The sequence below is a fragment of the Anguilla rostrata genome, chromosome 4 (genome assembly GCF_018555375.3).
Source record: "Anguilla rostrata isolate EN2019 chromosome 4, ASM1855537v3, whole genome shotgun sequence".
NCBI classification, from domain to species: Eukaryota; Metazoa; Chordata; class Actinopteri; order Anguilliformes; family Anguillidae; genus Anguilla; species Anguilla rostrata.
Window position 1 is genome coordinate 26,070,714 of NC_057936.1, and position 12,805 is coordinate 26,083,518.

The 12,805-nt window shown below is 38.0% G+C and overlaps 1 protein-coding gene across 1 annotated transcript; it reads left to right on the top strand.

The window, feature by feature from the left end:
- The first annotated feature begins 910 nt into the window (after nt 1-910).
- Nucleotides 911-12,579, top strand: dph2 (diphthamide biosynthesis 2). Its single transcript, XM_064331809.1, is given in 7 exon segments — nt 911-1,067; nt 6,231-6,402; nt 7,064-7,176; nt 8,123-8,184; nt 8,662-9,498; nt 10,432-10,623; nt 11,369-12,579. Coding segments are annotated over 6 exon segments (1,470 nt in total). The 5' UTR covers nt 911-1,067; nt 6,231-6,261; the 3' UTR covers nt 11,494-12,579.
- The last annotated feature ends 226 nt before the right edge of the window (nt 12,580-12,805 follow it).

Here is a 12,805-nt window from a genome sequence, read left to right on the forward strand (position 1 = left end):
ATAAAGCCACACAAAATAAACAAAGTGGTAATTTGCTCTGACAGCTTCTCAGCATTTTTTAGTCTTAGATCTGGCAAAGCCTCATGCAGACAGGATATTTTGCTTGACATTAGCCATATATTATATAGGTTAAAAATGACTGACGCTTGCATTCTTTTTCTCTGGGTACCTGCCCTTGTAGGTATAGAGGGAAATGAAGAAGTAGATATTCTGGCCAAGCAGACCCTAAGACTCCAAAACATTACGCACTTTACTTAGTAAAGCTGAGACCAAGGTTTATATCAAATTTCATATGCACAAAATCTGGCAGGAACACTCGGACAATGATGAAAAAGGTGGACACTTGTGCAGAATAGAGAAATACGCTGGTGCTGGGAGAATGTGGGGCTGGAATTGGAAGGAAGAAACCACCATAACGCGCTTAAGCACTGGTCATACAGGACTAAATGATACATTGTGTAAAATAGATAAGCATCCGACAGGGAAATGCATACACTGTAATGAACCAGAATCTGTAGAACACATATTGTTTCAATGTAATGCAGTTAAGAACGGAACAGTTTATTTATATCATTGAGGAATGGAAAACACAGTATGTCGTTTGGAGGATCTTCTAGGAAAGTCATCAAAAAATATTCAGTTACATCATCAGCTTTCTACGTAACCTCTAAAGGGACATGGGTGAGAATTAAAAAATATATATTATTGCGTTCCCTTAGCGAGGGAACGCAGTAATATATATTTTTTAAATTCTCACCCACGTCCCTTTAGGGGCTCCGTAGCTTTCTAAGGAAAACTGGTTTAGTTAAAAAAATTATTTATTTATTTATTTATTTCCTGCCAAATCTACTCCTCCACACTCCAGTCCAGTTGGTGGCGATAATGCACAAAAGCTGGTTTAAACCGCCATTAAACCTCAGAAGAAGAATAAGAACGCTCAAGCCTCGGCATTACTAAACTGTTCGTTGCTCGGGACAGTGTTTCTAGTAGGTTACAATTGCCTTTTTTTCTTTTTTCTTTTTGATACACGCTTTGGAGTTTCGGTCTCTAGGGTTACTCCACAACTACTAGCACGGGTGAGTTTATTTTACAAGAGCTATGTCTTCAGTATCTAAGATATGATACCACAGTATAATCGTTATACAGCTCTTATTTCTGTTTCAATCTCAGTTTGTCACGTTAGATAGTTTAGCACCGGTGTTATTCGACACGTGGTCGTGGGTAGCAACGATTGCTACATTCATACTACGTAGACTGACGTTGTAGCTGTCCCCTTGCAATTAGTCACGGTAGCCGTGGAGTGTTCAACATATGTTCTTACATTGAGAGCTTTTCTAACCAACTCCTAACGCTTAAAATGTTCTTCGAGAATATTGTACCTTGGCTCAATTTAGGCTGCATGTCAGATAAAAACCAGGCCAGCTAACGTTAATTAAATTGCTTTTATTTTCCTCCGTAGCAGTGACGCTGTCATAAAATTTCTCCCGACCGTGACGAATGCTTTACTTGTTTACATTCTGGACAGATGTGACGGTAAGGTAAATCTATCGTTGTTTCCGTCGCAGCACTTTAGACACAAGCAATATCGGAAGCGCTATTTTTTTTTAAAAGTTTTTTTTGCCGTGAAGATTGCCTGATGATGAAGATTTCTTATGTACTAGCTGGATACTCCCCTGAATTATGCTTGAATTTCTTCACAACTTTTAGTACATCAAGTATACTCATGTAGAAAATGATACTTAATTACTGACATAGTAGGCTATTAAGCCACTGGTTCTGATTGGATGTTTAAATTACTTTTGAGTTTTAACAAAATACTTGAGCCAGTTAAAAAAAAAAAAAAAGGGCATAGTGGTTAGCACTGTCGCCTCACAGCAAGAAGGTTGTGGGTTCGAATCTCGGCTTGGGGCCTTTCTGTGCAGAGTTTGCATGTTCTCCCCGTGTTCGTGTGGGTTTACTCCGGGTACTCCGGTTTCCTCCCACACCCAAACATGCATGTTATGTGCACTCCTGCAGGTGCCCTTGACCACGGCACTTGCCTCAGAACTGGAGTTGGCCCCTGGGCGCAGCACAAGAGAGGCAGCTGCCCACTGCTCCTAAGTAACTAGGATGCGTCACATGCAGAGGACAAATTACCCCACGGGGTTCAATAAAGTATATCGTCTTCTTCAAAGTTGTCAAAGTCAGGCTAGTGGTTCTATATTTAAAGTTCACATGTAGCCTACAGTTTTTCTTTTCCCTTTTTGAGGGTGCAGCGCTATATGATTTAAAACAGTCCTCACTATGGTGGTACTATAAACAGATTGAGCATGATTGACAAATGCTTTTTTATGCATAGTAGGTTTTATTTAAATGCATTTACAGCATATAGCCTTTTTTTCAAGAATGGTAATTGTGCCACCGTGTTAACACATTTCTACGGTTGCGGGTCAGGCACTCTTCTCCGTAAGAAGTAAATTTTAGGATATCTCTTCCGATATTGCTTGTGTCTAAAGTGCTGTGACAGAAACGATAGATTTACTTTGTCGTCAAATCTGTCAAATGTAAACAAGTAACTTTTGACACATGAAACTCACTTTTGCACAATTTTCAAGTGATAATTATAATTTTGTCATCAGAATAGGGGTAGCCTATAAGATATCTTTGGGTACAAAAACCTATCCGAAACCTTTCCAAAAATGAATAAAATGCTTTTTGTTCATTATAAATAATATAAATTTGCCTGTTTATGATGGTTTAAGTTGAGGCATTAATATCATATTGAAAAATAATGCAAAAATGCTGTGAGAAACTGTGGTAAACATACTCTAATATGTAATCTTTCATACTTGTATTTTTTTTAAGTAGGCCTACTCTACAGTATGTAGTCTTGTTGTAAAGGGATGGGTTGATTTGTTACTGTTATGATCACTCCAAGGGAAATTATCATATCAGCACACGGTAAATCTGAATGAGTATTTTCCATGCCATCTCAATTCCATACTAACAGCTCGGATTGTTAGTTATTGGCTAAGGCTAACCAATGTCTCTTATGACTAATGCAAATATAACAATATTAATTATATGATGCTACGTAAATAACTGAAATGCGTTACAAGCAGTAATACGATCATGATCCTATATATCCTAGCTAGACTTCATGCTTCATGTTGTTCTAACTCACTCACTGAGAATCTGCTTTTGCCATGTTGGTGAGTTGGCAAAATTTGTAAATTGTGGTTGAATGCACAACGCTGTGCTGAAGCAACCACTTATGGAGTTATGCTGCTCCGGCAAGTTACAATCAACATGAACCGCACACTCAAAAAGAAGAAAAAGGACACCACATGACATTAAGGCTTGTATTGTTTAATTGGAAGTTGGAAAGCGAACGGTTCCTATACATACTATGGCGGTGTGTGCATACTTAGTTTTTAGATCTGACATTCAATCCGTAATTTCACCATGAGCAAAAATTAACAGGTGACTGTAGTGGCGCAGCCACCGGTGCTCTAAGGGGCTGGCCACTTAGTGGCATTTCATTTTGGCATATGATCCACAATCTTGCACCATCTTTACGTGAGTAAGATGATTATTTGCCTGACATTTTGCGATTGAAAAAAACTTGTTTGTTCAGCTGTCCAATTTAGATAATAATGTAAGGTTTAGAATTGAATTCAATCCTAGCCGAGTCAACTGAATCCAAAGCCAATTCAGTCCATCTAATTAATGTGGGTGCTGCTTACCACCGTGAGCCTGTGAGCACAGAAAGAGAAAATCCTCCTTCCTTGTGGGAATGGAGAAGGCAATGGTGCGACTGAGGCTTGCGCTCCCAGTTGCAGGGCTGGCACTTTGCTTTCGGAAATGAGCATCTTTACATCGTGAGCCGCTTGGGGGTGGCGCAGGAGGAGTGCTTATACCTCTTTGTAACGTAGCGGAAACCACAGGAGCTGTTCCTCTTCTTGCTTTAGCGGGTACTGAGGCTTCCGAGGAAGAGGCTTTGAAAGTTCAGTAGTGATGACCGCAGATTCTGCAATGTGCATGAGTCCTACTTCATTTGGATCGGTGCACCATCGAGATGCAAGCACTTCCTGTTATGCAGGGTCTAACTGGGAAAAGGGTGAAGCGAAAACGAGAGGAAAAACAGCAGTTGTTGCAACTTGTTGGCTTTCCTTGTGGTGCATTCAGAAAAAGAAGCTTTACTTCTTCTGGCTCCTTTTTGTGCTCACAGTCCTAACGCACAGCGTACAATGTCCTGCATTTTGAACAACTTGTTTTAATTTCCAGTTGAAGCAAATTGTTCAAAAAGTTGTTGATCAGTATTGACTCTAACTGGACAGAAGCCCACCTTCAAAACTAGAGGCCGTGGCACCTGTGGTTTGTCCCTCTACATCTTGAATGCCTGTGTCTTGTTCAAACACTTGTTTCAGTCTTTCCATGCAATCTGCTGGCGATTCACCTTTTATGGTTTGCATGCATCTTTGTGCCATGAGGCTTTCCTAGACAAAAATTTTTTGTTCACTTTGGCAACCCTTTTGGTTGGTCTAATTGTTCTGCAGTTTGGACTAGCATCTTCTTTTTGGGAACTGAGACATTGTCTTCTTCTTCTTTTGAACAGATTTAGACAATTTATTATTTGCTTCAGTTTTTCAGTACCATTATTTAATGCAAATTGTGTGATTTGACAAATTTCCATTCAGTTCTGTCAGTCAATTCTTCAGTTTTACAATCTGTAGATTCAAGAAATTACTGCTGTCTGTTTAGGGCTGTAAAGCTTCTTTATTACAGACAGCATGGAGAGTGCAAAACATCTCTGAGGGAGGCAATACAAGCTTTCTAAAAATAATATTTCTGCATGTAAAAAATGGGGATAGTAGAAAAGCAAAGGGAGTTACAGATGCTTCAAGGGCACTTGTAATTGGTGCAGGTGTATAAACGGGATGTTTCGGTTATTGGGGAAAAAGCAATGTATTCAACGTGTCCTCAGTCACATACAGCCTAGTTCATCTGAAGGACAGTACTTCCTCTTCTTTCTCTTTTCACTTATGCAAGTTACACATTCTGCAAACTTTGTGTTTAACTTCCCCATCAGGGTAGATAATTGTGTAATACTTGTGCTTTGTGATATGCCCCACTGCAACACCTCATATAGGCATAATCACTGAAATAACAATAGTCGCTTCACAAACTACAGCCAGACATATATTACGTTATATTGGTCTTTTTTCCCTCATGTAAGTATATGACTTTGGAGTAGGCCATAGCTAATTTATTTAGTCAGTACGTCAGAAAACAGCCAATATGAACTTCATTTCAGATTATTTAAGTGTACTGTAAGATGATGACACATCATCTTTAATGGAATTAAAGTGTCCTGTTTTTAGAAATGCTTTTTAGCACAAGTGATTAATTAAAGTCATTGACTAAATAGTTTGTGCACCTTGTTCTCATTCCCTACACCCATTATTACTCAAATCTGGCCCTTGAATCCAAATTTGGCCCTGGTTTTTTTTTCTCCCAGGTAATTAACTGAACAATGAATGCTACTGATTGGCCAGAATGTCGTCACACCTGAATCCCAGGTAAAGGGAGGATGGAAAACCAGTAGTTCTCAGCCCTCAAGGACCTTCATTTTAGAAACAGGGCCTGTGCCTTGTAAAGCCAGCAAGTTGTGAGAAACATTTGTAAATATCAAACATCTTTCATTGCACAAAAACTGTCAATTGGGACAGTTTGAAGCATTGAAACTGAAATATCACAAACCTGACAGTGGTCTATTAAACATGTGGTTTGATTTAGCCTATAAGTTCTGTAATTCCTGTTCTGTAACCAAAAGAAAAATATGAATTAAAATGCAAAAAGGAATGGGCTGATTTTTAAAAAAATACTGCAGTTTAAAAATATCAAAACAACATGACGCAAACTGAAAGTCTTTTTAGTACAGCTGCATGCAAATTTACAAATCGAAAAAAACATGTTTCATTAATGGTACGTATGTTGTCTTGTTTAGTGAAGTGGGCACAGTATTTTTGATTATGTTATTGAAATTTATCTTAGGCAGTTGCTTTGTGGTTTCTTCTTTTATTGAGATGTCAGTACAGGCCCTAATAATGAAACATTCCTCTGCATGCCTGTTGCTGCCCTTCATTGAGTGATGTATTCTTCCACTTCAGTACTATGTAGACAAAATCGAGAATAAATTCCAAGAGAGATTTTTCCAACTTCAGGTTATCTTATGTTTTTTTTCCTACATGTTCCCTTTTCAAAATAGTTTTCCAAACCATGTTCAGCAGCAGTGGTTACCAGGCCCCCCAAGGATCCGTGGATACTGGGACAAACATTAGCACAAAAATGGACATCCTTGAAGAAATGTATGAGATGAAGAAAACCTGTGATTTCATAAAGAATAATTCTTTCAATAAGGTGAGTACTAGGAAATGTAATTACATCTGTGCAAGTGGAAAAAATTATTGACTTACTGTGGGAATGTTTTTTTGTCCTTTTGCACATAATATTATTTGATGGCATGTCAAGGTGAGCAGTCAAAAACACATTTGTGAATGTTGCATGAAGATAAACCACCTTGGAGGAAATATGTTTGAAGCATTTTGTTAATGTAGATGAATTGATGTTCTTCTGAAGTTACATTTTTTTTAAAAGAAAGCTATTTAAATGCTACTGGATTCATTCATGAGTTGCTGCATGTAGTCTGTTTCTGTCCCTGCTGTTTAGAGTGAAAGGCAAATCAAAGAAACAGGGATACACTCAGCAGAACCATTTCACTAAAAACTTTCTCAAGGAAGTTTTTGCAAAGGCATGCCATCAACTATATTTCTTGTGTGGAACTGATATAACAATTGTGGAGCCTAACTGATCAGAAATTTTAGCAATTTTCAGTTTTACTTGAATAAAAAGTTTACAAATTCCATGCGTGCTGCATGTGCACTCCCCAAAAATGTTCACACCCTTAACTTTTTTTTTCTTCTTTTTCTCTCTCCTTTACCCACTTTTATCTCAGTATAAATTCAATGAGGACAAGAAAATGCTATTTTAAATGTAATAAAAATATGTTCTTGTTTCTTAGGTTGCCCTGCAGTTCCCGGATGACTTGCTGGTGGACTCAGTACAGATTGCTTCGCAAATTGAGAAGGAAACGGGTGCAAAACTATACATCCTGGGAGACACATCATATGGCAGGTTGAATACTTTTTTGTGACAAGTAGATGAAAGTGGTAGTCAACTGAAAAATAAGATTGTGACAAGAATGCAATAACTGTTATACTATTGTGTGAGAGAGCTGCTCATTATGAAATATATTTTAGAATTTCCTGTCCCATTTGTTTAAAGGGATATTTGACTTCGGTATAACACAAGTCATTTTCTGGAGCCTACCCAATTTTATTTGCATAGCATGAATACTAGCAACATCAGCTGTCCATCCTAACCATTAACGGCATCACCGTTCCTCCCTGTTAGGCTCTCAGTTCACTCCCATTCATTTCCGGGACCTTGCCGAAATGACTAGTTTTAAAGCGCAAACTAACTACGGAGGGTGATAGATTGGTAAAAGAGTGTACTAACATCAAAAATTCTGTTTTTTTTTTTTAATATCTGATGTAATTTTGATATTGTGTTGCCTCATAAAAGAAAAAGAAGAGCCAGATAGTTGTTATTTTAAAGGCGGTTTACCCAAAAATGAAATAAAGGTGGCACGCTTACCAGGAGCAGTATCCAAATAGTTTTGCTGAAATATTTAAACATTTGCTTCGGCTAAACCTAAAAAAAAACAATAAAGCAATTTAACACACCTTAGCCAGAAAGACCTGTGAAGCTTTTTGTCCCAAACATTATGATGTCCTGAAAATCAGGAGGCTATGTCTAAAACATTTTTACATGGCGAAACCAATGTGTATAAAATACCCTTTAATAAATGCCGAGAATCTGCACTTTAAGCACATGTGAATTGTTTAATTACAAATCTTAAACTGTAGAGTACAAAGCCATATAAAGTATGATTTTGTCCCAAACATTATGAAGCTCACTAAATATTTGTGTCAATAGAATTGTTGAAAAAATTTTAATTGGTACAAAATGTGGCAGTGTATTTATTGACAGTACATCTGATCGGGTTTTTGTTTTTCAGCTGCTGTGTAGATGAGGTGGCAGCAGAGCATGTAGGCCAATGTTTTGGAAGGCCCACCCAAAGTGTGTATTAAACTTACCTACATCGCATGGAAGACGAGCTTTGTCCTCATTGTCCCCTCAAAAAAGGAGGCTTCCTCATGATTCTTTAAGGACCTTCTGATGGTGCTTCTCTTCACAGTCTTTTAAGCTAGATTATTATAATTCTGGCTATAAGTAATATGATGTTAGGTATTTCAAGCTTCTCAAATGTATTTTTAAAATTATTTGCCAAGCCTTCTCTTTTGGGACAAAGCTCGGGTAAGACCTTGTATGGTGGCTTTCCTTCAAAACATTTTAAGTGTCCTTGATCAAACACCTTACTGGCTTCGTAATGAGAGGATTTTAAAGCGCTTGATACAAGAGCTGCTTTAAGCATTCTTTCACCACTTCCTTTAAAAACAGGCAGTATAAAATTTTATGTTTATTCTCATTCTGCCAGTTGGCTGTCCAGTTTTTCCAGTTGTAATATTTGATCAGAAATCATCCCTCTGGTATTAGGAGTAATTTGCAACAACATTTGGATGAGTTTTCTTGTTGACATTGAAACCACCTAAATTGGATTTAGATTGATTGGAAGATTGTGATTAACAAATCATTTAAGTGTTTTCTTCCCTGGCAGTAATTTTGCTTTCTCCTTTTAAGATGATCTCCTGGACCTGCTCTCCCCTGAGTATCCAAATGTGGTGAAATCTGTTCTTCATGTAGATGGGAATCAGTGTTGCATTCTTGGATCAATACAGGGTCAGCACATTGATTCACCAACACATTCACACCAGGATGGATGCAAGTATGTTCATAAATTTGGCAGAGTGTTCAGCTTGAAAGAAGAGTATAAGGTGGAGGACTATAGTATGTTCTACATCGGGCAAGAGGGCGCAACGCTAACGAACTTCATGATGACCTGGAACCAGTGCTGTTTCAGTTCGTTTGACCCTGAGACAACAGTGTGGCGGCGAGAGACCGTCAACATCAACCGTGCCCTGATGAAGCGCTACTACTTGATTGAGAAAGCGAAGGACGCTGGTGTGGTGGGAATCCTGGTGGGCACTCTTGGTGTAGCCAGTTACCTTACAATTATTGATCAACTGAAAGATACAGTTCGCAAGGCTGGAAAAAAAAGCTACGTGTTTGCCATGGGAAAATTGAATGTTCCCAAGTTGGCCAACTTTCTAGAGATCGACATCTTTGTCCTGGTGGCTTGCTCAGAGAGTTCTCTTCTGGACTCCAGTGAGTTCTACCGTCCTGTGGTGACACCCTTTGAGATGGAGGTGGCTTGTAACAAGCACAAGGAGTGGACGGGCCAGTATGTAACTGACTTCAGAGATCTACTGCCAGGTAGGGTGGGATTGATTTGGTCAGGGAAGTGGCAATTAAGTAAAAATATTTATTAACTACTACTGTGTGCTTAACCCCTTCACTCAACCTACATGTAGCATATTTTATTTGATGAAACTTAATAGCTGTTTCCTTTAATGACAATCATATTAACCTAACTCATTATACCAACATGGGCTTTCTTCGGTCAGTCGGTCATCATTCGTTGTGAAAGAGGGAAACATTACGCCATCCTTTTTAACGGATTATTGAATTTATTGTGAATAGGGGAAGTTAGAATTAGGAACTTCAATATTTCAGTTTGATCAGAAATAATACAAATACATGAAATCTAACATCCATACACCCCCATATACAGTAAAATATTTCAAACAGAAATAAAGAATAATGGCAATATAGACAATACAATGAATTACAACTTGCACATAAACATCCAGGGAATTAAATAAGGGATGTGATTAGTTGGCTAACAGGGGGCTCTCTTAACCAATGAATGAGTTATTATAAATGTTGTAATACAATGTTGCATAACTTATAAGACCAAGGGAGATCGTTGTCAGGAAATAGGAGGAACAAGGAGGAGCTCAAAAATCTCATGGCACTCAATTCAACTCTGATAACTTTCATATCCACAGAAGTCCTCTTATGCAAAAACCAGAGGCTAGACATGTCAATTGTTTAAACAAAGGTTTTCTTTTCCAGTGAAATGGGAAATACAAATGCTTTACAATTGGAAGAAACTCAAAGTAAATTTGTCAAACAAAATCTCAGGGTGGGACAACAAAATTGGTGGTTGATATCGAAAGTCCCCTGTGCATGTGTGTGGAATGCATGTGGGTGGAATGTTACATTACCGATAGAGTAATAATTTATATTTTTCTAAAGGATGTTACATGGCATATATCACTGAATTAACAGAATAAATTGTTGCAGGGGCTTGCAATGGTGTGAACTTGCCCAGTCCAGACGCCGATGAGAACGATGGAGAGGAAGTGGATGTCTCTCTCATTACCGGGGCTCTTAGATCCACATATTTCTCCTCCTCTCTGCCTATTGACTGCAGCGATGATACTTCTGTGGTTCAGAGAAACAAGACCCTCACCGTGGCTCACAACAACACAGCAGGTTTGTTATCAAAGGTTTATTCCACTCTTTCCCCTCTGGTGTCGTCCAATGAAGACACCGATGACACCAGCCAGATTGTCAAAGAGTTTCTGGCATCAACTGAAAAGTCAGCCTAATAAATATGCTTGAAGAATGTCATAAATAAACCATCACAGTTGGACCACAAATTTTCAAATTCAGTCATGCGTTGCTGAGGCTAAGTTGAGCAGAGCGTCCTTTCCCCTTAATCTTTTCTATTATTTTTCCTATCCTTAAATGGGGAACTAAAAAGGGCTGTAATTTCTTCACAAACCACCCAATATGGATGTCAATATTCTCATATTAAAGCTGACAATCTGCACTGTAATATCATCTTCATTATTTCATTTCAAATCCAACATGCTGGTGTACAGAGCCAAGAAAAACAAAATGTGTAAATCCAGTCGTAAGTGATCAGTCTTGCAATGTCTGTGTTAGCATTTAAGTAAAATGATCCAATGAAATGTGAAATAGAATGGATAATTCCCACTCAATTAAAAATGTGATACACGTGAAGTTTGGAAGGGTTCCCTCCTTCACATTCCATTATTGACATAGATTTGGGATTTAGCTGTAGCTGAAATTGTATAAAATTCTATGGGAACACTTTCTGGCCCAGGGGATTTATTAGCCTGCATAAAATCAAAGCTTCAAGTGTATCCTCTAATGGTGCTTGAGTCTTTAATGATGTCTTATTCACACCACTAAAAACTGTTTTGTGCTACAGCCTCTTTCCTGCAGGGTCGTACCTGGCAGGGATTGGAACAGGAACTGGGAAGAACGCCGGTTGTAAAAGCAGTGGAGGGCAGGAGAGGGATTGCCATTGTCTATGAAGACGAAGGGAAGAACTGATACTGATATTGGTATACTGAATGAGATTTTTTTAAATAATACTGTTTGAAACAACAAATATGATGACTTACTCTTATGAACTTCTTTCCGTGTACAAGGACTGTGATTCAATTGGTAAACGAACCTAGCTCATACATATCCTACATTAAAATGAATAGTTTATTCTAATGAAGTGTAGCTGAATGTCTTCATCAAGAGTGCAAGGTACAAACTCCAAAGAAAGAAAGATTGCACTACACAAGCCATGACTGTACATACACTCACCGCCTTGACATTAGGCCTTACTTAAGGCCATTGGCACAACTTAGAGTTTCTGAAAGGTTTTTGGTCTGGATTTACATGCATAGACAGCGGATGGTGTAAATTTGCCAGTTCCTGTGTTAAGTGTTATAGTAGGGTATTGAATTAAGATACAGTCATTAAGTTATCCAATTTGAATACCAGTATAATTTCAATTACTTAAAATGGTTAAAAAAATTTTTTTTTTAAAACTTCACAATAATATATTGTAATATGTAAATAGCTTTGTTCATTGCTTTCATTGACAGAATAATGTTCACAATATTTCAATGGGAGTAAAGGCTTTGGGTTTTTACTTATAATTGCTGTAAATAGATTTGTAAGAAAAATTGGAAGAAAACATTTACACTATTTAAATTTGAGTAGTTTTATTTAATTTAATTTTTTTCATTTTCTGTGTGTTTCTGATTAGCCCAGGCAATTTTTTTGTGATGAAACATATTTTGAAATTTATTGCGACATGCTCTTTATACAATGGCTAGTGTAGGGGCATTTACAGATTTGGGCAATTTTACAGATTGACAGGTGGCAGTGTAGTGAAATGGGAATTGGTCTTGGAACCTAAAGGTTACAGGTTTGACTCCCTGGTAGGACACTGCCATTGTACCCTTGAGCAAGGTACTTAACCTGCATTGCTTCAGTATATATCCAGCTGTGTAATTGGATGCAATGTAAATGCTATGTAAAAAAATAAATAAAGTTGTATAACTGGATGAGATCATCTAATAAATGTAATGGCATTTGTGGTTTAAAGGAATAAAATGCATTTCAAGTAATTTGATACGATACACAGGAATGTTTGTTGCCTCTGGTTTCCTGACCATGGGACTGACCAGCTGCTGAATCACGTTCACCATTAACTTTTTCTGGTCAACCAAGGCATAATGACGCAACTGTCCCATTCCTCTTGTGACCCTGCAACAAAAACTGCTTGATCAATTAGGCATCAGCTTGGGGCAAGGAACAACCGCTTTTAGGAGGAATGGGAACCCCATTCAACAGGCTTAACACA